The 26,698-nt window shown below is 38.9% G+C and overlaps 1 protein-coding gene across 1 annotated transcript; it reads right to left on the reverse strand.

The window, feature by feature from the left end:
- Window positions 1-769: 769 nt before the first annotated feature.
- On the reverse strand, window positions 770-23,758 carry LOC126752834 (chondroitin sulfate proteoglycan 4). Its single transcript, XM_050463828.1, has 13 exons — window positions 22,690-23,758; window positions 9,596-9,792; window positions 9,295-9,525; window positions 9,049-9,230; window positions 8,401-8,983; window positions 7,315-8,343; window positions 6,710-6,961; window positions 5,491-6,641; window positions 5,276-5,429; window positions 4,913-5,213; window positions 4,123-4,485; window positions 3,154-4,069; window positions 770-3,073 (listed from the first exon to the last, which is right to left on the reverse strand). The coding sequence occupies exons 1-13, from the start codon at window positions 22,769-22,771 to the stop codon at window positions 1,381-1,383; spliced, it is 7,134 nt and encodes a 2,377-aa protein (XP_050319785.1). The 5' UTR covers window positions 22,772-23,758; the 3' UTR covers window positions 770-1,380.
- Window positions 23,759-26,698: the final 2,940 nt, after the last annotated feature.

A 26,698-nucleotide genomic window follows, 5' to 3' on the forward strand; every position in this document is an offset into this window, starting at 1 on the left:
TCAGCTCGATATAAGCGAAATAGTTTAATTTTTTGGGGTAAACCAACTTAATCAAATTTTACTTGAACACTTGAAAAACTTAACACCTATCCTTTACAGTTGGGGGGTGGCTTAAACCCCTAAAAAGCGCCATCTTTCATATCGGTAAGTAAACTTTGATAACTTTGGAAAACAGCGGTCTTTGATTCTTAAAACATTTGTATTATTTATTTTTGCTTTTCACACATTATAAATTGTATTTCTTGAACACAACCTCAATCAAGTTCGTATTGTTATTGTTTTCCCTGAGCTCGTCAAAGGTCATAGATTTGTTGGCTTTTGAAATAGCTTCACGAAATGAATTTACTTTTTTATAGTAGGAGGAAACATCGAAAGCCGGAGTGCGAAACTTTAACCTAACCTAATCTACTCCCAACTCAAAACTCTCGCACGGAACCACCGGCAAGGTTTTACATCGTGGGAGGAACAGGACATTTAAGTCACCTTTATTGTACGGACTGACGGACAGCTAATCTATTGAAAAAGTCTCAGTTTTGTCATTATGAATTCTGCCGCTTCGCTAGCAGCTTTCAGTCGACTGACAATTGAGTGCTGTTAAATTATCGACCGTAAACCTATCACCGAGTGGGGTGAGTGAGTGAGTGAGTTTGAAAATCTATCGTTATTCTACTTCTGCTACAAGCGAGATATTTCAAGTATACATTTAAATATTTAGCGAAGTTCGAGGGCCAAAAAACTGGAGAAAGGTAGGTTTAACTGCTTTCCATTACCGGTTAATCTATCGGTTATCTACTGTTTGAGTGATTAAAGTAAAAGCCATTTTCTATTTTTTTTAAGAAAACACAAAGAAATGCATTTATTGTCATAAACTTACTTTTCTATAGATTCGAACATTACAGTACTTAAAAATATTTCGCATACTTAAAGAGACAATTTTTTGTACGAAAAAATATGTATTTTACAATTATTATTTAATAAATATGTATGCATGGGTATGTATATAAATATTTATGAATGTATATTTCGACTCAATCAATGTATATTCTACAGAATTTCTAGAAAAAAATTTGGTTTCGAATATATGGCCGACTTGTAGCTAAGTACAACTCACTACAAACTATTGTTACACTTCTTTCGGGTTTACATAAGACCTGGCAAGTTAAATGGCCAACATAAATATGGGAGTATACTCGTATTTGTAAACATATGTATAAAATTCTAGCTCTACAAAGTTTTCTTAACGCTATTAGTCACTCAAGTACTCAATTATCGAATAATTTATATTACATAACTATGAAACTCTCAAAAGGCACTGGACCACCCATGGACTGCACGTACTACCCTTAATTCTAAAGTCAGTTCCCTCACATATATCGTAACTTAAACCCAGTACTGGTTTCTGCGCAAGAGCGGATTACTAGCCGGCGCTGAGGGCGGTGTTGCTGTTGGCGCGCTACTTTGCGGTACCGTTGAATAGCCACCAAAATCATTGGCCATATCGCACGATGAACTCCACGTATCATTCTCCATGTGATAGGGATTGTAACGCTGCGGCAACATCATTTGCTGAGCATCATCGGTTTCATCACCTTCGTCGGGATCATAGTCGGGATAGTCATGTTTGTAAGACTCAACTGGTATAATCTTGCAATGTGGTATGTTACTGAAACCGGGTAGTGGCGTGGAAGCGCCAGTAGCGGGCACTGAGTCAGCCTCCGAGTTGGCGTAGTGATGATGATGATGGTGGTGGTGATGATGTTGCGGACTAACTGAAGTCAAATCGGGCGGACAAGGCAAAGCTGGTGGTTGATCTTTCGAAATGTCGGCTTTGTCGCGACGCAGGTAACGTATCTTGAGTAGCAACATCACCACCAAGATACAGACTATGAGTACAATGAGCACTATCAACAGCGCCACGTAATTGAAACTGAACTCGCTACTGGCCATGGTGACTTTATTGCCACTGGTGTCCTGCGGCGCACGATACTCAATATGGACTACGCTCTGTGCCGGTTGCACGGTCTTAATGTGTAACTGATACTCAAAGTAATCCATATCCTCTACTGTAAGCTCCACCGCTTCGTTCGGCACGAAGTAGACAACGCCACTGCGCAGTTCCTTATACGAAAACGTATTGGTGGAGCGTTCGTTTTGCGACTCGGGCGCTAGGCCAGTGCTACGTATAATCTTCCGTAGCTGGCCGGTGATAGGCATGCGTGTGATGACAAATTTCGGATTGAATTTGTTCAACTTCAGCGAGAGTGGATTATCGGCGACGAGCACGGACTGCAAGCGCACCTTGCCCAATTCGTTCACCATAGAGATATTCGTGATTTTGATAACCGGCTCGACGGCAACCAACACATCCACCGTGGCGGTATATATGGTGCCCGGCACATAAGCGCTCACTTGGAAGGTGTCATTGGAGCGATTCAGATCCGTTTGCATGTAATTGATTTGTGCCGTCTCCAGTTGTTGTTGGTTGAAGCGCAGTGTGGGCTGGTGCTTATAAACGATTATGCCATATAGTGGTGAATTAGTGATGTTGTACGACAGGCGTGCCTGTTGCACATTCGTGCGCAAAGAGATGTGTTCCAGCTTCATAACGGTAGTGGTGGCGCCTTGCGGTACCAGCACCGGATATTGGTAGTCTGCTGGCAGTAAGCTGATGGGCGCAATTTTGATGGTGAACACCTCATAAGCCGGATTGAATTGTCCATCAGAGACGGTAAAGCAGAAAGTGGTTGACTGCGGTGTACCGAAGTGAACAAAAACAATGCGTCCATTATTGATATCGGCTTGTGTGAACTGATTCGAATATGCCAGCAAATCTTCGGCGTGCCCGTCGCTATTGATCTTCTTGAGTACACCAAGCGTCGGTCCACTCATCACATCGTAGACGATCTCATCGGGTGGTGTGTCCTTGTCTTCGGTAAGTAACATATTGCGCGTAATCGTTTGGTTTTCACCTTCCACTACGGTCATCTGTGGAAAATGTGTAACGAGTGTGAAGGGCTGATCGTTTATCGGCTTTATGGAGACCGGCACGGTGAGATTGCAGAGAAAAATGTTTCTGTACGTGGAGCGATAAATTTAAAATGGATTTTGGATTATTTTTAAGACATAAAATTTATTTTTCAGATATACACTTACCCTTGCGCTAAGTACTGCGATAGATACACCGACATTAAAATCGTATCATCCAGCGTGTCGGAGTGATCGTGTATATAATAAACTTTCTTAGTCAAAAAGTCGCTTGGCTGAAAAGTCTGCATCGCTTTGAACTCATGGCCGAGTCCAATGCTGCCATGCATAGGTTTTTGAGTTGCCTCAATATATAACTCGGGATTATTTATGCCAGCACGTGTTTTCAAATACTCCAAAATCTTAGAGAAGTCCAATTTAATTGGCACTGAGCCACCTTCATCCACTTGCAGTTTCGAGACGGGCAAAAAGCGCAGTAGACCACCCGAAGAAACGGATATTTCCACATTGAACTTTTGATCCAGCAAGCGATCGCTGCGATCGACCACCACATCAAAGTAAAACGAATCGTTTATACGAAACTCCATTATGACCGAAGTGTGCTCGTAGAAAATGCGTCCATTATCGATGTCGTTCTGTGTGAAGCCGGTAACTTCCTTCGAGAAACCATTATCTGAATATTCATTCACTATACGTCCCAGACTCGGCGGTACTGTTATGTTATAATAAATATCACGTCCTTCATCCGAGCAACGGAAATATAAATGATCGCGTAAAATTTGCTTTTTGGTGAGCGGAAAGACATGCAAATTCGTGTTGCGCTCTTCGAGTATCTCTACAGGCCTTATGGCGATATTCAACAATTGATCGGTGGTGTTAAAGAGCCCATCCGTGACCATAAATGACATTTCGTTGCGACGCGATGTTGAATCGTGTATGAAGCAAATCTCTTCGTTGTTAATTTGTGCTTGAGTGAAAGTATCAATTTTTTGTTGCAAATCGCCACGTTTGGCCAAATAACCACCATAAATGTAATTGACGATAAAGGTTATATTATCAGCTGGTGTATCGTAGTCTTGCGCCACTATAAGGAGATACTTTTAGAGATACATATCTAAAAAATCTTAAAAAACTTACTAAGATCTGTGTACTTGATGATGTATTTGCCACCACTCCACACTTGCAGTCCGGTATTTGTAACCACCATCGGCTGTTCGTCATTGACCGGCACCACGGAGAACTCCAACTCGAATGGCACGCTCTCTTTATTCCTTGCTGTAGCTAATAATGTCATAACATCTGTCGCATTCTCATTGCCATTATGGAAATACTGTATGCTGCCCTGATCCAGTTGTTTTTGAGTAAAACGTTTCACCTTGGAATTGGCTGCCATAATGTAGCCCGAAGTCGGCGCTATAGTTATTATGTATTCCAGTATTTTGCCACGATAATACTCGGAGAAAGGCTGGATGTCCGAAGAGCTCAGCTGGACCGTTTTTCCTTTGAGAAAGAGAGAAAAGTTATGTTTTTATTTGTCGACAAGACACTTTTTATTGATTTTGAAAATGCAAAGAGTTTGTTCAAAACTTTGGGTTTTCAAGTTTTCAGCTTGGCAAATCTAAAAATATTTGTATGGAACCCTTGTCGCAGAGCGTGGTGACAATTCAGATACTGATCTTTAAAATTTTCAGTGAAAACATTAGCTCAAAGTCTTCGTTAAGGCAACGCTCGTGGTATTAAGAAGAAAATTTTGTTGTATACATTTACGGACCTGAGCCATAAAAAGACCGGTCTTACCAAAGCAAAATAAAATCTACACTTTGTCGGACTTTGGTAAATGAGTGTCGTGAGTATCCTCGTTTAGACCGTTGGAGAAAAACTAAACTATTGAAGCGATCACCTCTTCATCTCCTCTCAAAACTCTTACCTTCAACAACGGATACCACATTCGTATGCATATAAAGCTTCTCTGGTATGATGACAATTTTCAGCATCAAGTTCCGCAGCCAAGTAATACCATTTGTCACATCAAACATAAAATAGTCCATGGACTGATTAACGCCGGCTTGTATGTAGAACATTTTCTCTGTATTTATTGCGGACTGATCGAAGACCTTGCAGTTGTATTCATCATCGAAAGACATGGATTGCATTTCCAAATAGCCATGCATTGGTGAAGAAGTAACCAAGAATGTAATGTCACCCGGAGAGATATTGGGATGAACGACCTAAGATAGGAAAATATATACTTAATAACCCAAATAAATTATGTTCAACTGTCTTCAAATACCTCCAGTACGTCGCGTGAGATCAGCACACTCGTAGATTCCTCCACATTAAGCGTTTGGTTCTTTTTCACCTGCAAGGGTTCCCAGTAGGCTGAAGGGTATATGCGCATGATCACCTCACCCTCAGCTGAGATGTTTTTGATGTGCACGCGATAACTGTTGAAGTGGGAGAAACAAATTCGGTAAAATGAATTGATTTTAAGAAATCACTACTCACCGCAATTTGTCCATGGACGCAATCTCCGTGTTCCAGTAGACCAAGCGATCACGCTCAATATCCAAGTGTGTAAAATTAGTGAGCGAGGTCAGATTCGCTGATTTATATTGGCCCGTCATAGTATCATTACCACCATTTCGTGATCTGCCCAAATACATGAGTATACCATAAGCTGGTGGCTTGATCACCTCATAATAGATCTCATCCAACTTCATGTCCAAATTAGTCTCCAATATAAAATCTTTATTGCGTAAAATAACAAATTTTCCCTCTTGCACGATCGAAGCATTCGTCGGCAGCATTGATACGAATGGATCAGAGGCATGCACCTCCAACAAACCATTCACCTCATGCTGACGATCTGTCACTATAAATGATGCCGTGCCAACATCGGGTCCTTTATGCTGAAAAGCTATGCGCCTATTTGTGATGTCATCCTGACTGAAGGTGTCTATGAAATTGCCCATCTTGTAGAAGGCACCATTCGTGCTCGAAACATGTATGTACAAAATATCCGAACGGTTTGTATTCACATCGGCGTCCAAGTACTGCAACACGTCGGGACTGAGGGTGCGGTAGCCACCACGCACCACGTGAAAAACACGTTCCGCCGTGCGATAGGGTGCATTATCGTTGATCAATTTGATGCGTACATCAATGTCGGCTACAAATTGCAAATCTGTGCCATCGGTGGAGAGTATGAGCAGATCGAAAGCGTCTTCAGTAGATTCAGTGTCGTCATGACAGTAGTAGACGTCATTCAAAAATAATTGCTCCAATGTAAACTCAGTTATCGTTATAACTTTCGCGGATGGCTCATCAAAGCGGCAAAGTGTGCCGTGCTTGGGCGTTTCAGTCACGGTGAATTGTAGACTCTCATAGAGATTAAAACGTATCTCAAAGTGGTTCTTAGTAATTAGAGCGCGTTCACCTTCTTGCACCAGCAGTATCTCACGTTTCTGATAAGTCAATTTATCTGTGTTCGACTCGAGTGGTGCATAGCGTATTGTCAGACGACCGATTACGTCGTCACACTCAGCAACGGAGACCACAAATTCCAAGTAATCTATGAAATTGGAATAGCTGGTGAGATGTGTTTTGTAGCGTATACGATTCTTATCAATATCTTGTTGGGTGAAGGAGTCCATTTCCTGGAAACAATATGAAAAGCAATTACCCATATATCGCTTAGAATCGAAAACTCTGTGTATCCACCTACCTTTGCATATTTTCGCGACCCTTCGACAAAGATTCCACCATATTTCGTTGGTTTTACTATTTTGTAGATTATATTCCGTGGAAAAGTGTCAATCGGCACCGTCTCATAGGTCAATACGTCGCTGGTCAATATGAATTCACGCGTGCCGTTAACCATGACGCTTGAAGGTTTCGCAGAATTTATGCGCAGACGTGTAAAGGTGATGCGGAAGTCAAATGTTTGTGTGGTCACAAAACCGTAAGATGCAATAAACTAAGATAAAATAAAGTAATTAATAAAGTAAGATAAAATTAGGTGAAAATCAGCCGAGGGAATTTTGTCTACAAAAAAGTGTTTGCTTAGTCGATCCTCTCTCCATGAAAGAGACTCTGAGTCTGCAATGTTTCGTGAGATGCTAAGCTGTAAGGGAAAATTTCTTGCAAAGACTTTTAGACAAACCGTTAACGGTCTCCTGAAAAGTCTGCGCCATCTTTCGCATGGTCGGTCTTAAATAGTTCGAAATTTGGAGTTTTGAACTCGAAATCTTGATGAGGTTCAGACAACTTTGAGAGAAATATGTCAAGCGCATTCTACACTGTTTTGGGTAAATATTTATACCAACTCACCTTAAACTCATCTTGCCATGGAAACTCTGAGACATGCACATATCTTATGTGTCCAAGCAACATTTGACTATCGCTGAACCAATCGACATTCACCCAAGACGAATCGATCTGCCGCAACCGCTGTATAGCGCCATATTGTGGTGGCTTCACTATATCGTAACGTATGTCGATGTTCTCATCCGCAGTATTGGTGCCAACCGAGAGATTGGCCGAACTTATGGGCAATGCGGACTTGTGTATCATGATCAAGCCAGTATTGTTGACCAAACGTAGCTCCAATGGATGTACCGAAACCGGCAAATAAACAGTATCACTCGTTTCAATGCCATCGGAGACATGTAAGAGCACCTGATAGCTGAACGCCTCGGTGGTGGTTGAGTTGTAAAGAAAACTGACCTTCGCCGCATTGACATCGGCTTGTGAGAAACTCATCGTTGCTATGCCATTAACGACAAAGCGGCCATATACTTCGGCGGGATTCGTTGAAGGCATTATAGTATAAATTAAAGCCGTTGCCACGCTATCGGGATCATCAATGTTGAAAAGATCCACATCCAAAACACGTTCAATACCTTCGATCACGCGCAAAATTTTGTTGATGGGTATTTGTAGTTGTGGTGGATCGTTAATGGGCGTAACATTGGCGTGCAGAAGGAAGCGATGTTTCCCTAAAATATTCTCTGGTATCTTATGTATATCGCCGTACACCTGCATGTCCAGCGTAGCATGATCGTTGAAGTTCTCTATGCCGTTGTGCACATATTTCACCTTGTCCGTGGAGAGATCGACCAAATTGAAGGTGCGACTCTGCACAAAATTATTTTTCTCAACCGAGAACTGTAAAAGTTGGCCATATTTTGGCTGTTGAACCACGTGGAATGCAATCGAGGTGTCTGTTAGGCTGGGATACTTGCGCTTATCAATGAGCACATCAATGAAATGTGGCGACAAAAAGACGGTACCGCCTTCGAGCAATTGCATGGGAGACACGTAGAGCAGCTCCAGCTCGGGACTCGTTTCGGTAAAGATCTGTGCAGTGAAGAAAGTAAATATTTGTACGAAAATTTAATTTTTGCTCCGATTTACCTTAAAAGGACCTTGATAGTCAGCCTTGATGCAATAAGACTGGTCGCAGTAGCAGATGAACTCATCGACACCATACTGATTGCAAATGCCGCTCTTCAAACATGGTCTGTGCTCCACGCACGGGTACTTCCAAACGCAATTTACGGCTAAATGATGTGACACCTTCATTTGCGGAAAACCTAAGTCCACCTTATTTACTTGAAGACCACGCATGCAACCCTTGAAGCTGAGGTCATTCACAAGCAGACCTTTATTCAGCAAACGCCTACGCATATCCTCTTGTACGCCACCAAAGAATATACTCTTCTCCAAATTGATGGTGGCTTTAGTATCATTCGCATGCAGGCCGCTATAAACGACCTCATCGAGTATCAGCTCCGCCATGGCGGCATTGTAACGCAATAAAATACGATGCCACTTGCCGTCGGAGACACTTTGATTGGGCGAAAGCTGTACGAGACTGCCAGCCTTATTGAATGTCAACTTAATGGCCTCTTCTTCGATTTCCAGCAGCACAAAGTCATAGCCGCCATTAAAGAAGAGCACACCGGCCGACTCCATGGTGCGAAATTGCATTGCAAGACTGGGAAAGAGAGAATGTGTGATTGTATAAAAAGCATATAAATAAAGTTCGCAAGTTTCACTTACGACTCGCCGGCAGCGTTCGACTCTTTCGACATCAAAGCAAACGAGTCTTCATTGAGAAAACTAATACCATCCTTTATGGTGCCATCAAATTCGTTGCTGCATGTCCAGGTCACGCCGATGCTGGTCGTGTGGCCCGTGCGCTCTTTGGCGCGTTTAATGATATTGATGTTGTTGTAAAATACCTGCAATAAGCAATGCACATGTAGCAGCTAGAAGTTAAATTACACACAGTTAAGAAGCGCTTACATCCGATATGCAACCTCGAAAGCCAACCACATCAGTCAAATACTCAGCGGGAAAATCGCCCACCCCGCCGAGGAATGTGCCGAAGTGCACATTCAGCGCGGACATCTCGGCGGGCAGCGTTTTGCGCATGATATTGCCATCCACCTGCAGCGTTATGTTATTCTCATAGCGTTGCACCGCCACATCGTGCCACTCCAAGTCGTTTAGACGCTGCTTCTTTGGCGAGCGCAGCTGTAGGAGTGACAGCAGTATTTTAGCGAAATTGTGATATATTTAGGTAATTTCGCATATGCCAACTTACCTGTATGACTTCGCGGTCAATTTTGTAGGTAAAGCTAATTGTGGCGCCCTCCAGCCGCATGAGGCAGTAATCGGTGCGTCCCGCGGCCAGAAATAGAAAGGCATTCTCCTGTTGTGTACGAAACTTCACGCGTATGTTTGTGGACATTTTGGCCTCCTGTAGCGGCATCGTGATGTAGCCATCGCCGAAGAGCGAAACTGAAATGGTTAAGTGGTTAGAGTTACCATTAGTGAGTTGATATGGCATTGGATATAGCGTATATTAAAGAACAATATATTATTTTATCTATACTATATGTAAATATGTGACCTGGTCTACGAAAAGGGAGCTAACGTGCGAAAACCAGTTTTCTGGGGAAAAAATAATCGTCAGTTTCTCGTTATCTCATTAATTGTTCTCTTTTTTTTTGACACCAAAGCCCACCAGGTCACATAGTGTATGTTGTTGTTGTTGTAGAGTTTTGAATTTTTATAGTAATCAGTGATAAGGTTAATCGTATGTGCTTCAGTTGGATCTACGTCCGCAATTTGATTCTCGTTTCCCTAATTGTAGGGATTTGAAATGTTCATTACCCTATGCGTATCCGCGAGACTTTTCATTTTTTATTGTATAATCATCTCAACTTTCCGTTATCAAGGTTAAATACTTTAGATTTAACAGCATCTGATATCCAACTGAAGTGAACTGGCCTAGGCCTGGAATCAACCAGTGTTGACACGGAAAAATTTTTAATCTATGGATGATAAAACTCACTCAAATCTTAACACTTATGCCTTCACTGGCCGGTCTTTGCAAAATCACGGCTAAAAAACTCATCGCGTATCTCACCGCTTGCGACATCCAGATAATTTAGCGAGAATTGAAATGAAACGGTGATCAGTGATGAGTTCATTGCGCTTTGTCTAGACGTGGGATCCAAGTACAGAAGTTTTTTCTGGCTTCCCGTTTTGTGTATTCTAAGGCAAGATAGAATACCTAAGCCAAACTAGAAACAGCAGCAACTCGAATATGTCGTTGGCTCAGCGAATCAAAATAAAGGGCTAATCTTGGCAAGGGTAAGATTGCATCTCAGATGCATTAACCTTCTGGTAGCTATTTCGATGAGATGCAATGAATAATATCAGATTCAAATTACGCAGCGAGAAATATATTAACTAACGAGTAGAACCCTAGTAGATTTTCAGAAAGCAAATGAAGGTTGGAACCACAAATTTTATCATGGCGAATTGTGCTTTTTTATCGAAATATTATATAATTTTATTTGTATGAATATATTTTAAATTAAACCTCTATTAAAAATCCTTGGATTCTTATACCGCTAAAAACGTGTTCGCCTTTATTCGAAAATAAAAATTTCACTGTATTGACTAGTTTATTATTTGAATAATAGTATAAAATATACACCACAGCAAGGTGGCGCCGGATCTACTAGTTTATATATACATACATATGTATGTACTAGTGGATCCGGCCACGCGTTACAATATCTATCCAGTGAAAATATCTATCCTATCTTCTAAGTTGGTTCGAACTGGACACAGTGTGCTAAATTTTACTAAAATCGGTTCAGTAGTTTAGGAGTCCATCGCGGACAAACAACGTGATACGCAATTTTTATATATAAGGATATATCTAAAAATATATCTCTCTATATATATACATATTCAAATTATATTCAATCTCTTGTACCTCGCTACGTCAGTGTTTTGCAGCAAACAACTATAAATCACACTTAATCCGCGGCTTTCAAGTAACACGCCGAAATTTCGCAACTTTTCTCCATTGCGTGCTACTTTACCGAAACACTCTTGTCTGCACTGACATTTGCCGGCATAAAACCAGCATAACATTTGCTCTGAAGTGACTGCATCAACATAAGTGGCATAAGGCAGCTGCATGCAACACTTTAAAATACCACATTAAAGCAAAAATAAATAAACAATTCTTGTTTGAGAGAGTCGCTTGTTAAGCGTACAACAATAGAAACTTCACAAAATTAAGTAGATGCATTTGTTTAGCTTGTTAATGAGAGCAATAAGTAGCACGCAAGTCGAAATCGCTTCCTCGCTACTTGAAAGTGAATTTTATAACCGAAACTTGCTGTTTATGTAATTTGACCTAACCTAATCTAACAAATAAATGGATGTACGTTTGCCATCGAAAGTAAAATGCTTTAGAACATATTTCTTCCGAATTTTATTCAAATAACTGGCTATTTAGCCGAGATATTCGACAAGAAGTCAACTAGAGTTACGATAATCATTATTAGTAGTATGTAGCTCTTAAAGTTGAGGCCTCTGACGCGGAATTTGGTTGGTAAATTTTAATGATTTCGACTCGTTGTTGGATCGTATATCTTTTCATGATAAAATGATAAACCTTACTCAAGAAAAATATCAAAAGTGCGGGAAAAAATATGTTGTCCTTCGTTGTCCCTATCGGCATATTTTTGTAGTGCCCTGTTGAAAATCCCTATATGGGGTAATTGGTGTAACTCATACCTTTACTAAGTTCTCTTAAGTATTTACTGACATACACGAAAGTTCCACAATCATTATACTATGATATGTGGGGTCTAGGGAAAGTATTGAACCATTTTCAGTATCAGACTAAATTATTGTGCATAAAATATGCCGACTTCATTTTACTAATATATCTACAGATTGACCCACATTTGCAGTATAAGGTCAGCCCAACGGATTGAGGTCCTCAAATTCGGTATTTGGGGGCTTAAAAGGCCTATTATATAAATTTTAAATGAGAGTTGCCACGTGTTGAAGTTATGGACCGACCAACAACCGGAATCGAACTTGATTTGCCAACCTGATCATTGAAAATACATAAATCTATATCTATCTCTATATTTTTAGATGCTACAAACTAACATAGATGGTAAAAACTCTGTGCAACATGTTCAGAGCGCAAAAAAAATATGTGAAATCTACCACATTCATTCTCACGCAAGTTTGAAATATGACTTGCTGCCGAGCAATTCGCAACATATTTATCTAAATTTTTTGGTTTACATACCGATTCTCCTACGCCACAAACTATGCCTCACAACCATATGCAGGACACATGTCTAGCGAAATGATTGCTAAGCCTATGCCACACACCGCATGCCACATACCACAAATGTGCATGTTACTTTTCACACATACACACACTCGCATTGACATACCGACATGCATTTTTTGTCTCGTCTGGCACACGAAGTGACGATAAGAACTGACAATTCCAACATTGTGCACTTCAAACGACGACTTCGGTGTTGGCGTTAGCATTGTGGGTGACAAAAGTGCCCGCGCCACCAGTCGCCGAGGCGGTCTCTGTGACGGCGACAATAACAAATGAAGTGCTGGACGCGCCGCAATTGATAGTGGAGAAATATTTTCGTGAAATGCGTGCGCCACTCTCAATGTTGAAGTGGCAAAATAATAAATTCAATTTGCATAAGTGGCTTGGGACAGACAACAAGCGGCCAGTAGGAGTTGCATGCATATACATGTATTCGTATGTATTGTACTATATCGATAACTTATATGCATGTATGAATGTATATGTGTAGAAAGCTGCGCTTAGCCTTACTGTGGAGTGTATTTATTTGCAAGCAATTGTCATTGCCTGGTTGACTGGCTCCCAGCCTGCCGGCTGTCCAAGCTTGAGCGGCAAGCGTAAAGACTACAGTGTAAAAACTCAACAAGCCGTTGCATTTACTGTTCCACATGTTAGTTTGCAACTTCAACAAATCGTTGTTTTTGCACCAGACGTTGACTGCTGCGTTTGCGTCCCATTTCTGCTCTGCTGATAGATGTTGTGGGTGCAGTGAGCAGGCATATACTGACAGTTGACAGATATTTTGAAGTTGAAAAGCATTTGTTTGTTTAATTTAAAGTGTTACTCATATTTAATTGAATGGTTAAGCCTAGCAGTAGTCTACTTAGACTTGACTTGAAGTGTAGAAAAAGCCGTCTAACTGATCTAGCTAACGATAAGCGCAGCATCCACCAATGTGAGTTATAAGAAACACGTTGTATAAATGGAGTTAGTAAGTTAACTTCGAACTAACTCCTTATTGCGAACTCGATTTAAGATCTGATTAACTTTTTAAAATTAGATAAGGTCGGTTGAAGTGAATTTGACTTCGGAATGCTTCTGCATTTATCATAGTCTCTGAAAATGGCTCTGTTATTTTTTCCCCCAAACTTCTGGAAAAGGCCCTCCTGAAAGCAATTTTACGACAATGAAGGGATAATAAGTGAGACCCATTTTGACGAAAATAGTATGCAACACAAATATTTTACAAAAAAAAATTACTAAAATCATGTATAGAACAGGCATACCTCTACAAAGGTACGTATATACCGATACGCCATTTTGTTGGATAATAACTAACAAGTACTGGGACAATAGATTTTCACCAAAACGACAGAAACAGGCTGTAATCACTTCATACCAGATTCGGACCATAAAGTGAATGCATAAGAAATTCTCAACCAAGCTCCTGGAGCTTCTGGGTGGTCATGATGCAACACAAATCCCCTACTAAATACCAAAGCTAGATGCTTTTAGGTGGTTGATGGAATCCTCAGACGGTTCGATCGCTGAAAACACTAGTCCGAATTAAGAGAGAGAGCAGTAGCCATAGTAAATGATTTCCTGACAATCCCTTCAAACAATGTTTCTTAACCGACAATCCAGGTATGTTGGCTACTAGTTCATCGCTTTTCGATCGCGACTCTGAGGCGCTCGCCACATTTATCCACCAGCAACAGGCAGACGGCTCAGAAATGAATCGATTTTGCGACTCAGCAGACAGAAATTCGGTCGAAGAGGTTTTTTTTTGTGTTAACTTGTGTTGCAAAGAGTTCTAGATAACACAACCGACAGGCGTTCTAAGCTATCCAACTGAGATTCCTGCTAGGATCGGCCCTTAACATAACCTAACTTGTGTCGTGCTGATGCATCGAAGTTATTTTTGTATCGGTTTTTTTTTTAAAGGTTCCAAATGGCTTTTTGTGCAAAGTTTAGCTTCAGAAAAATCGAAACAGCACTCATATAAGGATCGGACTTGACAATTTTGATTACTTTATCGTTATTTTTGACAATTGGCATTCCGAAGCAATGTGCATGGGATACGTTTTCGGCTTTGTAGACAAAAGCTGTAACAGTATTTTACTTTAAATGGTGTCCATCTTTTCCGCGTACTCAAACAATACCCGAAGTAGTAGTCATAATATTGTCTGAGAACTTTTTTTAGTATGAAATCTTATCTTTCTCATGCCATACTGGTGATACGATCGCAATTATTCCATCCCAGATACAATTTGCTAAAGCCGTCTATTGCAAAACTAATGTGTTTCTTTTTACTAGACCTTATACGAAGCATATAAGCAGTAAACACCCACAAAAAATCCTAGGAAGCAGCTGAGTGAAATGATTCAGGTGAACAGCAATTAAAAATAATTTCAAGAAAATTTTGTATGTCACTATAACGCCGCTATTCTATTTTTAAGCGCCCTAAGTATATATATATATATATATATGTATTTGTCTGTATGTATGTATGTATATGAGTTGATTTTCCTAGTAAATGAAAATTTAAAGCTTCGCCAAGAAGACGTTTTTCATAATCACCGACCGCGCCATGCATTAGCCTTTGTGAACTTGTCTCGCTACCCTATATCCAAGCAAATACTAACACACATACATTTCTATATGTATTATATATTAAGGAGCGTAAATGCATACCGATATGCAAGACATTAAATATATTTATGACTGCTGCACTTACTGAATACTTTTCCTTTACTTCTGAGAATACTTTGACGTTTGAGCAACACACCACAAAAGAAATATCAATACAGTTGCATGTACATATGTATATATATAGATGTATTTATGGTTGTCTTATGTGCCACACACTGTACCTGCTCACTGCCACTAATTAATGTTCTTAGCTGTGAATTATGATATTATTTTTATTCTTTTTTCCGCCTCTCCATCTGCTCATACATTATGGTGAGGCCTTCAAAGCTTGGTCTTTCACGCGCCGCACGACGTGTCAGCTTTGTTGTCAATAAGCAGCCGGAGTTCATACAATGTTTTGTCGCTAATTAAGCACCAAAAATGGTAGATATGTTGCTTTTATATAAAGTTGTTTATTTATTGTACCGACTAAATGCCTTGAGTCATGGCTAATAAATTGGAGCGACTGTGACAGTTCTTTTGCTCTTTTTTATGGAAAAGCCTCACGTTTTCTCTACAAGCCGTGGCCAGCTAAATTTAGAAAAAGCATCGAAAAAGTTTGTATTTTATTGGAAAATTGTGCGCGTAGTTGAGATATTCGAAATAAACACATGGAGACAGCAGACGCATTCTGACACAAATACATACGCAACTTTTTTATTTTATTTACAAACATTTGTGTATTCAAATTTACATATATTTACCTGCCTGCATTTACATGGTGCAACTTTAACGACTTGCACATAAAATTTAATGAGGCAGTCACGCCATTGACACCACACCAAATCAAGCTTCTCAATTATGGTGAACAAAACTTTTCGGCGTTTTGAGCTTAGCACGCTTACCGGTGACAGCTGTGGGAATCTCTATTTATCTGCCAGCTATTTATGGATGTTATGCGACACTGCAAGACAACCAACTTTAAGCTGCCTACAATATACTAGATGTCTTCTGTTCGTTTTTTGTTTGTTTATTTAGTTAATACTAAAAAAGTGAAAACTCTGCTCGTTAATTTTATACACAATAAGTGTTTAACTTTCTAAAATTATCACATATCAAAGTTGTAAGTAGTTAATTTGTAAAGATAAAGATCGTTTAACAACAAAATTTTATACCGAATGCATAATTTAACAAATCACTGAGTACACGAAGAGTTTTGGGTTTAGAGCGAGGAAAAATGTTGATGAAATGCAAATTAAAGCATCAAGTTGCGATGAAGTTCGTTGCATGAATAGTGCAAAAGATCGTGTATGATATGAATATTATAGCTTTTTCATTGGTTGATATGTTCGCTAAGCTAAGACAACTACCTCTGTAGCAATATGAATAATTTTTTTCGATTTTTTCAAAGGTATAAGTAAATATTGTTATAAAAAGTTATATATTGTTAATAAATGGTATGTAAACTATTCTTGCAGTCCAATTTGTGGTACATGCCTGAAGAGATTATTCTAGTTTAGAACCCACAAAGATTATTTTACTTTGTATATAAAGGCAAAGAATTTGCTCGTTCTAAGATTCATGAAACATATATTTGGCTGTATTGATTATTGACATTTAAAAGCGATTCCTGGACAATCTTCGGCCACAGCCTTTCAAAATATATCGAAGAACGACGGTGGTTCTAAAACACTTGTTTTGTGAGTGCAATAAGAAATGGTATCTTTACCTAAAAAAGGCAAGAGAGTAAAAAGATTTAAATACATTTTTCGTAAAGCGGTGGACTTTTAAAAATCCTGGGATATAGTTAGAGTACTTACACATTTTATTTATAAATATATTATCTATAGTTTATATTATTGATAAATTTATTAGAAAACAACAGTCGAAATATCCGGCGGATACGTGCGATAGTTTCTGAGTACCATCGCCTCGTCGTCCTATTCGAAAACAGCACTTTCAAGGAAAACTTCTCTAAGGTTCCTTAATGTGCCGAAGATCGGCCGCCTTTGCTTAGTTTCGAGGAAATCTCCTTTAAAGTTCGTTAAAGTGCCAAAGATCAGTCACCTTTTCTTCGACGCTATTTTGGCAGGCAGCATTTTTTCACTTTTGTACTAAATTAATATTGTTTTTAGGATCCTAAACTATACTTTAAATCAACAAACTAAATTAATCGTTTTTTTAAGTCATAAACTGGCCTATCTCCTTAAGTCTAGAGCAAAAAACAAGTAAATATTATTAAAATAACAGTCTTAGGCTTATTTTTGCGTCCCCACCCAAAAAAATTCGCCGACTTGGCGGCCAAGAATGAACCGAGCGGATTTTTGATATCCTGTTCTGATGCGAACCGTTCTGCATCGACCAAAACAAATAGTAGTTAAAAAAGGCAAGTTCTGGGCTATATGGCGGGTAATTAAGAACTTACCAGTCATTGCTTTCCAGTTAATTTTAACCGATGTTACAAACAAGAGACCGAGCGTTATTATGATGATAAAATTGTTACCCTGTGTCTAGTCGCAAATTTCTTTTAGGTCGTCCATTTTCATTACCAGGCGCAAACCAATGCCAAAATTACTTATTTTTATAGCGGTGAAGCAGCACTTTGTGTATTGATAGTTACAGGACTCGAATCTATGTCCCGAGAAGTGTTGGTGTGCATTTCTAACCAATAATGTACGGAGGTGGTGTAACATAGTCTCAATTAGTTCATATGACGAATATTGGCAGACTTCTACCACAAAAAACGGTATCTCTTCAATAACCCAAAAAGGGTTGTAACGCTTAGCAAGATTTGAATAAAAATCTATCACACAACAAAATATGCGTCGAACAACTCGCGTAGCAGCGTCATAATCTGAGTTGATGTCCAACGAACTTTAGTTGTTAGTCCAATAAAAAACATAAATTTAGTTGAAAGGTCTACTGAAAACTTTTATTTATGAATATTATGACAAAAATTATGTAGGTGACAGCTTTTTTATAAAATGTTTGCTCAACTTAAAAGCAAAATATTCATTAAGTAATATTTATTATCTCTTAGAATCATATTAGAAAATAAATAAATTAGAGCACAATAAACAGCGGCGCGTCGAATTTCCTCGACCGCTTGGTCATCAGCAGAAATTGGCACGCTGCGCTGATTTAACAAAAAACATAAACACAAACACTCACACACAGATAAAACTCGGCTGCTTGTACACTCATGCCACACAGAAAAATATAAGCAAATTGACAGCACAACAAACGAAGACACACGACAACAAGGCAGCTGCCAAAAATTAAAAATATTACAAGAATAGAACGCCGCAGCGACCATTAAAAGGAAATCAGGCAAAACGTGCAAATTCGCACAGCCGGCCGGAACGGCACTCGAAAGTTGGCCGAAACGCGCCAAATTGCCAAGTTGTTGCCGGCCGATTTCAGCAGTGTTGTTTTCTTTTTTTTGGCTTTTGTAGGCAACACCGATGACTCATCGCCAATAGAACAGCGCACAGTTGCGGTGAGTGACGTCACGACGAGCAACAACAATGTACAAGGCATAAAAAACCGCATGAAATGCACAGGAAAAGAGGAGAAAAGAGTAGCGTACAACAAGAAAGCAGCAACAACACCAAAAGTGCAGTAAAAAGCCGCTCGTTCGCCGCTTTATTTAAAGAAAATTTCGCATGCAAATGCGCGTTGTTGCTTGCCGCTTGCTGCCAGTTGCTTGTTGTTATTGCCATTTTGATTTTTATTGCTGTCTTCATGGCTTTGTTGCAGCTGTGGAAAGTGGCGTGCACCCCAAGTCAAATGGCAGGCGTGAAAAATGCGCGAGCGCACGACGCGTTGTCACAGCACTTAAGTCGCTAGCGGATTGGCTGTCTGTCTATCTGTTAGTACGTGTGTATGTGCATTGTATGTTAATCTGTTGCAACGTCTGTCTATCCGTCTAACTGTGGCAACGCTACGCTTGTTGTCTGCTGCATATTTGCTTTCATCGCAACTAGGCTCGTTATTGGCGTGGCTAATCTTGATGTTGGCAATCAGTGGCGCAGTCTGATTTTATTTATTTCATGGACTTGCATATAGATATACATATATCCATATATATACAAGTAAATCTGGTTATTTTCACCTCAATTTTATTTTTGAAATCGTTATCTGCCATGTTTTTCAAAATTTATGACGCTTTCCTCGAAGCAGATATTTAGCTTCGGAAACCGGGAGACGGCAATAGCAGTCAAATCTAGTAAATGAGGGTATCAAGCAATGACTTTTATTTATGGTATGTTGTTTTTATAAGTCAGGTATTTAAGGATGATATATTCTAAGCCCGGTATCGACTCATACACAAACCTGCAACCAAAATATTTTGAATTGTTTCATGAGAGGTTTGATAACATGTGGTCGAATTTTTGAACTAACATGACAACTTTCAAATTCTATTGGTTGTTTATTGTACTTAACAGGTCATCCTACGACCTTATGATTAAATCCATTATAAGAAATATTCATTTGTATTGGATACAACAAATGTCTCAATATTAAACACCAATCAACTGACGACATTTACCACGAAGTTTATAACACCCAAAGGGAAATGTCAGAGACTATACAGTATACATATACATAAGTGATCATCATGATGAGCTGAATGCCTTTAACCATGCCGGTCTGTCTGTAAATATGCAATCTGAAATTTTAAAAACGTCCTTTTCTTCTCAAGAGGTTATTCATTTGTATGAACCGCCGGTTTCAGACCACTGTAGGATAGAACTGTCATACAATCTGATTGATCTAAATGAAGTCTTTGTATGGAAATTTGGAAAAATTATTGCGCTAGGCAGTGCTACAATTACCAAAGAAATTTTTCAGATCGAACCACTATAAGATATAGTTGCCATACAAACAGATCGATCAAAATCCAGATAAAGATATGCTATAAGAAATGTACCTGTGAAGGGTATTTTCCTTTCGTATTTTCTTGCTTTTGTTTACGAATTTGTCCAATTAAAAAATCTCCTTCAACTTTAACTTCCCTTCTAATTAAACGATGGTCTAAAACTATTCAATGAACGATTTAATACCCACCCTAATATATATAAACAAACAATATATATTTTTTAATTTCTTTTACCCCCTCAACGGTTTCTTTTTCAGCTTTTGAAGTACCTACTTATAATCGCATCCACTTTCAACTCAACAGCGTACCACCAACAAATACAATTGCTTGGATGCGGTTTAATTTATTTATTCGCATTAAGTCTGGTCGAAGTGCACAAAGAAATGCTCACAGCGCTGTTTACATGGAAATGGTAGCGACGAAGAACAACAAGTCACGAAATTGCACTACTGCTGCACTTTTTGTAATGCAGCGACGTTGAGAAGGCTCCATATTTTATGGAAATTAAAGTGAGAGAACAGGAAGCTTTGGCTCTACGTGAAAAGTCGTATGTATCTGATCCCTAGGTTTCGCTAATAGTTCGAATGATATTTTCAGCTAAAATATTAGCAGAAAGGCCTTCAAACATATTATGAGTTGAACGACATCCGGCAGTTTTGTACCAAGTCTAGACAGAAAAGTAAATGGGGTTTTATTTCTTAGCTCGACTTACTACTATATTAGTGGGATAAAAGGGTATGTAAATAGGAATAAACTGTGAGACAGACCCTATCCTCTGTCAATATTTTTTTTTGTAACGATAACGACATTTACCTAACGAAGGTTTATTGTTCTATTCTACTTATTATTCTTTGATTTGCAATCAAAGGCAATCGGAAAGAAAGTTTAAGGAACTCCATCCATTATGTGATTTCTAATTAAAAAAGTGCATTTAATTATAAAAAAGTAGTTTCACCACCACCACCAACAATGTCAGCCTAGAAATCCAACGCAGGATAACTCTTGCCAACAGGTTCTACTTCGGACTGAGTAGGCAATTGAGAAGTAAAGTCCTCTCTCGACAAACAAAAACCAAACTCTATAAGTCACTCATAATTCCCGTCCTGCTATATGGTGCAGAGGCTTGGACGATGTCAACAACTGATGAGTCGACGTTGCGAGTTTTTTTTTGGCCACGGCGAATATCGCATTCGATGGAACGATGAGTTGTACGAGATATACGACGACCTTGACATAGTTCAGCGAATTAAAAGACAGCGGCTACGCTGGCTAGGTCATGTTGTCCGAAGGACGAAAACACTCCAGCTCTGAAAGTATTCGACGCTGTACCCGCCGGGGGAAGCAGAGGAAGAGGAAGACCTCCACTCCGTTGGAAGGACCAAGTGGAGAAGGACCTGGCTACGCTTGGAATATCCAATTGGCGCCACGTAGCGAAAAGAAGAAACGACTGGCGCGCTGTTGTTAACTCGGCTATAATCGCGTAAGCGGTGTCTATGCCAATTAATAAGAAGTTTCAAATCAATCTATTCTTTGGCCATTCCGAGAGATCATAATTATAGTTTTTATTAACTTCAAAATCGTATGGTTCCATAAGTTAAACATCACATTCACAACAGTTGTTGGGAACACCTGTTTTATAGTATGACGATTGGATTGTGAGACCAAAGCACTAACATAAAACCCGCTTTGAATATTTTTAAATTAAGCGAAATGCTCGAAAAAGTCATCGAAAATTGGACTCAACGGAAGGACCATCTGAGACGTAGCTGCGGCCAACATTTGAAAGAGATCATCTTCAAAAAATAAATGCCAAAAAATGTTCTTTCGAATGATAATAATAATTCCCCATTAAATTTGAAGTTTCTGTATTTTATCTTTAAAAAAGCAGGGAACCTCGAAATGGATCACACTATAGAAGTAATGCTGCCCAAACATATACAAAATTGCATACTTGAGACGTGATATTACTAACTTTAATACTGCGAAATATTATCCTAAAGTTTTTAGAAAAAGTTTAGCTTTGTGAATGGCTCATATGATCAACTCTTCTCAAAGATGAAGCAAGGACTGCCAGTTTTTTCGATTCCCTACAATCCAGCATGAACTGAAGGCGCCTACTGTTGATACAATATAAGTGAATATGTGGCTTCCTGGCAAAAAGGAAAAGAGATTTTAATTCATAACATTTGTTTCATTTCGAGTTCGTGCCGTAGCTTCTGGAAGACCATAGCAGAAAGCAATTTCTTAATCAAAAAAATTTTACCCTCTTCCCTAAAGCAATTACCATCGAAATTGTATACCTTAAAAACACGGTCTTCCAGTATTTCTACAACAAAATTATTACATACAAAGCACTCAAATTTCTAATTTTATGATTTCACCCATTAGAAAGAAATTATTTGGGGTTACAATGATGTATCGAGACTATAAATAAAATGCAACTGTTGAATAGTAAAGATAAGCCTAAGTAAATACATGAGTATATGCGTTAGTAACTAAGTATATACGAGTGTGTCATACGCACCTTTCATAGCGTCAACGCTGTGGCAAAGCAATTGTGCCACAACCAACGTGCAACACAGGACATTCCAACGCAGCTGCAACATTTTCCCCAAATTACTCACTTGGCGTCGAAGTTAGGTTAAGTGTGATGAGAATGTATTGGTGTGTGTGTTTAAAGAACACGTGCGTTTGAAGATTTTAGAAAATGAAGCAATTAGAAAAATTGTTTGTAGTTGTATTAGAATGCGAACAATTAGTCCTTCCACAACGTAATTTTGATTATTTCACTGCACGAACCCCAAAGACCGACCGAATGGGAGGCGCGTATAAATGATTGTTCCAATTGCTCTTCGATCATTATCACTGCACTTATTGCTGCGGCCACTCTTTCACAGTAGAGTTTAATTTCAGTTTTTTGTTTCTGTTGTTGGTTTTTACATTCGGTATTTTCGGGGTGTGGGTGATGATGTCGATAATTCCACTGGAGTCATTGCTTGTCGTAATTGTTCGTGCAATGCTAGCTTGTTGCTCACGATTATTTGTCGTCGAATTGCTCAAAATTGATTGTTGTTATTGTAAACGATTGCGACTGACGTTGATGGCACACATCTGTTGCATGTCAGCGGCATTCGACATGTGTGCGCGCCCTCCGCCGGCAGACGCTGCGTATTCGGGAGCCTTATTACTGCGGCGTTCTTTGTTGTTGTCTTTTGTCATATATTTCTACATATGTATAAGTATATGGCTTATGTAGATGACCATATAATATATTTAGCTTGTGTAGAACATGTGAAAATGCATAGTTATGTCCGCTCGCTCGCGCACTCAACGCAGAGAAATCATTTTTGGCAGATACTTTTTATGTTTTACACGAGTTTTGACTTCGGTAAGCTCACACTTGCTTTCGTCTATATATTTGGCATTTATCAAAAGTTTTGAAAATTGCTTTTTTCCTACATTTTACTCACCGCCGCTGACATTTTGCGTATACAAAAGATATTTGTATTTCCGTCTTCTTTACAGTTTGTTTATGGCGCATTTATTTACCAGTTATTATTCACGAAATTGTGTTTTAAGGGTTTATCTTTAAGCAAAAACTTAAGTTTTTATTAATTTTTAAGGGTTTTTAGTTTCTTTTAGACTTCTGAATAAATTGTATTGAAGGGTTTGAACATCCTTGGCTCTATGAAAGCATAGTTAAGCGGATAATGTTTTACGGGGAATTTTTGTTTGGTAGAATGCGCTGGAGAAGACTACACGCATGAAAAAATTGACGAGTGTTCAGCGAGCTACTCCCTTCAGCATTTGTGGTGTGCTATGAACCACACCAACTCATATAGCACCGATGCACTTAGCCATGAAATGTATGATTGTGAAAGCTTCCCTCAGACTCAAAGAATCTGGGAACTTAGATGACTGTGAACCTGGACATTTCTATTTAAAATACTTGGACTAGCAGGTCGCCGAACTTATGGCTGTCACTTCACAGCTAACATAACTTCGAGGAAATCGAGGGAGGAAAGAACGCGCTCAAGAAGATATGCGGTAGGCTTTTTTATGGACGGATCAAAATACACTGTGGGGAACTTTCATGAGCTAAAGTTTTGGGCTTCCTGACCACTACAGCTTCTTCTAAGCGAATGCGTCTGCCATAAAAGTAGCAGTAGATACATTACTCTTTTACACAGCCTCTTTCATAGTGGTAACTACCCACTCCGATTGTAGATTGTATTTAGTAGCAGTTTTTTGTAAGGTGTACTATTATTTAATATTAAATTAAAAAAACACACCATTTTTTCTCTCAAATAAACTTTTTTCCAAGTTTTAACTTCTATTCCTTTATATAACTATAAGCGTATTTCTATATCAATTCGTCTCCCTCTAAATTCCATTCTTTGCTTGAGAATCGACAGATCACATTTTTCATTTTTAGAACACATTAAACGTGACAATATATCCCTCTTTGCTCTCATTAAAAATTCACTTTCAACTTGTTAAAAGGCACAATTGTCGCAAACCCATAAAGTGCGGCAATAAAACTTCAACAAATTCGTGCAACAACTGCTCGGCAGCAGATGCACTTTTTAATGTTAAGCGCCTTTTAAAAAAATATTAAGCAGAACATGTGCAACAACAGCAACACACAAAGAGATAAGAAAAACTGTCACTTTATGTACTTTCAAACATAAATATGTTTAAATGCATATGTTATCGGCAATAAAATCCCGCACGATCGTGGCTCTCAGTTTTGAATATCAACTGATTGGACAGATGCTTGTCGGTGTGTTAATTTTTTATTGCATTTGAAACATGAAAACTGTTTTAAACTCGGTGTACTTTTAAATATTGGAAATCGTTTATGTTGCAGTTAGCTGACGTTGCATGCTTGTGTCGCAACAGAGAGATATCAAACGGTGGAAAAGTTTTTACTTTCAATCATAATAAAATTGTTCATCACACGCCAGCACAAACCCGAAATATTCTATAATTTTTTTGCTTAACTCTCGTAACTTTCCAAGAAGAAGTATATCATAAAAGTTGCTTACATAAAAATATTTACAAAGAGTTTCTTAAATATTTTTTTTAAGACAATTCGTCAATTTTTCATAAACGCTAGTCTAAAGCACGAGTTTATGATGTCTTATAGATGACTCAGAGTTTCTTAAACGCCCTCACTAAGATAATTTATCAATTGTTCATAAAAACATAGTATTAAACTCGAGTTTGCAGCGCGTTGTGTGTGACTTAGAGTTTCTTAAAATCCCTTTAAGTGCATTTTTTAACTTTTCATAAACTCTTAAGCTCTTAAATCGAGTTTATGGCGAACTTAAATCACTTAGAGTTTCTTAAAACTCTCAATAAGATATGCTGTCATAACTCAGATCTTAACTCGAGTTTTTTGCGCAACGTGAAAGCTCTTCGCATAATGGCAAATGAGTGTATATATAACTTATATTGATGAAGAATTGTTTCAAAACCCTTCCTCACTACTTGGGATCATATTTGAAAACTTCATAGTTTTTGGTTGCTTCCTTAATTTCTTAAATATAATTACTACGATTCTGGATTCTATATCCAGACAGTCGAGTCTAATCCCGAAAGGGTATGATGATATGTCTGATTTTGGATTCTCACTACAGAGACATTAAGGACCCTATAAAAGTAGTATAACCAGGACCAATAGACCAACAAGAATAAAGAAGGAATAGCGATTACAACTATTTTCAAATGAAGTTGAACTGATCACAAATAATTCACGACCATCCACGAAACACCAATTGACTTATCGCATTGAGTAATGCATTCTTTACCTACGGATACCAGCAGCAAACACGATTTCTTATCGTGAATTGCTATAAAAGTGGTTTCCACATTAGATTCCTCAGTTGGCAATGAAGACTATTTCCAGAGGATAGACGAAATTGTCGAAAACTTTTAAGGTGGTCCAGTCATAATGACGCTGTAGGCAAGATACAAAAACGCAAACTATTTTGGAAGACTGGAGATATTTCGTCTCAACCTCATTTATTCGCTCGCACATTTTTTACAGCACAAGAAGGGAAGAGTTTCCAGCGACACCAAATCACAGCAAATGAAATGTGGGTGAAACTATAGACAAACCACATAGATTGCGTCGCATATTTTGCGCGGCTGGCAACTTTGGATATTTTCGTATAACTTTCACATCAAAAGTGCAACTTGACACAAAAGTCATATGCCACAAAGGGCAAAGACCTATCAGGCCCATCAAACTTGCAGCATACGAGCATATGGTGGAGGTTGCAAGACCAGAAAAAAACCAAAACAGCACAAACAATACTGGGAACAGGCAAAGCGACCTATGCAAGTCTACAATTGCTGCAACAACAACAACAACAACATAAACCGCAGAACAGAGCAGCGGCAAAAGTTAACAACTTCAGACGCGGCAATGCCTCATTGCAGACACTTGGGGCAAGCGCGCACATACGCGAACTCTGCTATATATACCGTATATATGTAATTATGTATATATATGTAAATGTATGAAG

Source organism: Bactrocera neohumeralis, chromosome 3 (assembly GCF_024586455.1).
Source record: "Bactrocera neohumeralis isolate Rockhampton chromosome 3, APGP_CSIRO_Bneo_wtdbg2-racon-allhic-juicebox.fasta_v2, whole genome shotgun sequence".
NCBI lineage: Eukaryota > Metazoa > Arthropoda > Insecta > Diptera > Tephritidae > Bactrocera > Bactrocera neohumeralis.

Excerpts from the sequence above, each read along its gene's own strand:
- LOC126752834 (XM_050463828.1), bottom strand. The coding sequence starts at position 22,771 with ATGTTGCAGCTGCGTTGGAATGTCCTGTGTTGCACGTTGGTTGTGGCA. Across the intron at positions 9,231-9,294 it reads TTCGAGGTTGCATATCGGAT|GTATTTTACAACAACATCAA; the intron begins GTAAGCGCTTCT and ends TGCTTATTGCAG. Across the intron at positions 5,430-5,490 it reads GCGTCCATGGACAAATTGCG|TTATCGCGTGCACATCAAAA; the intron begins GTGAGTAGTGAT and ends CCACTTCAACAG.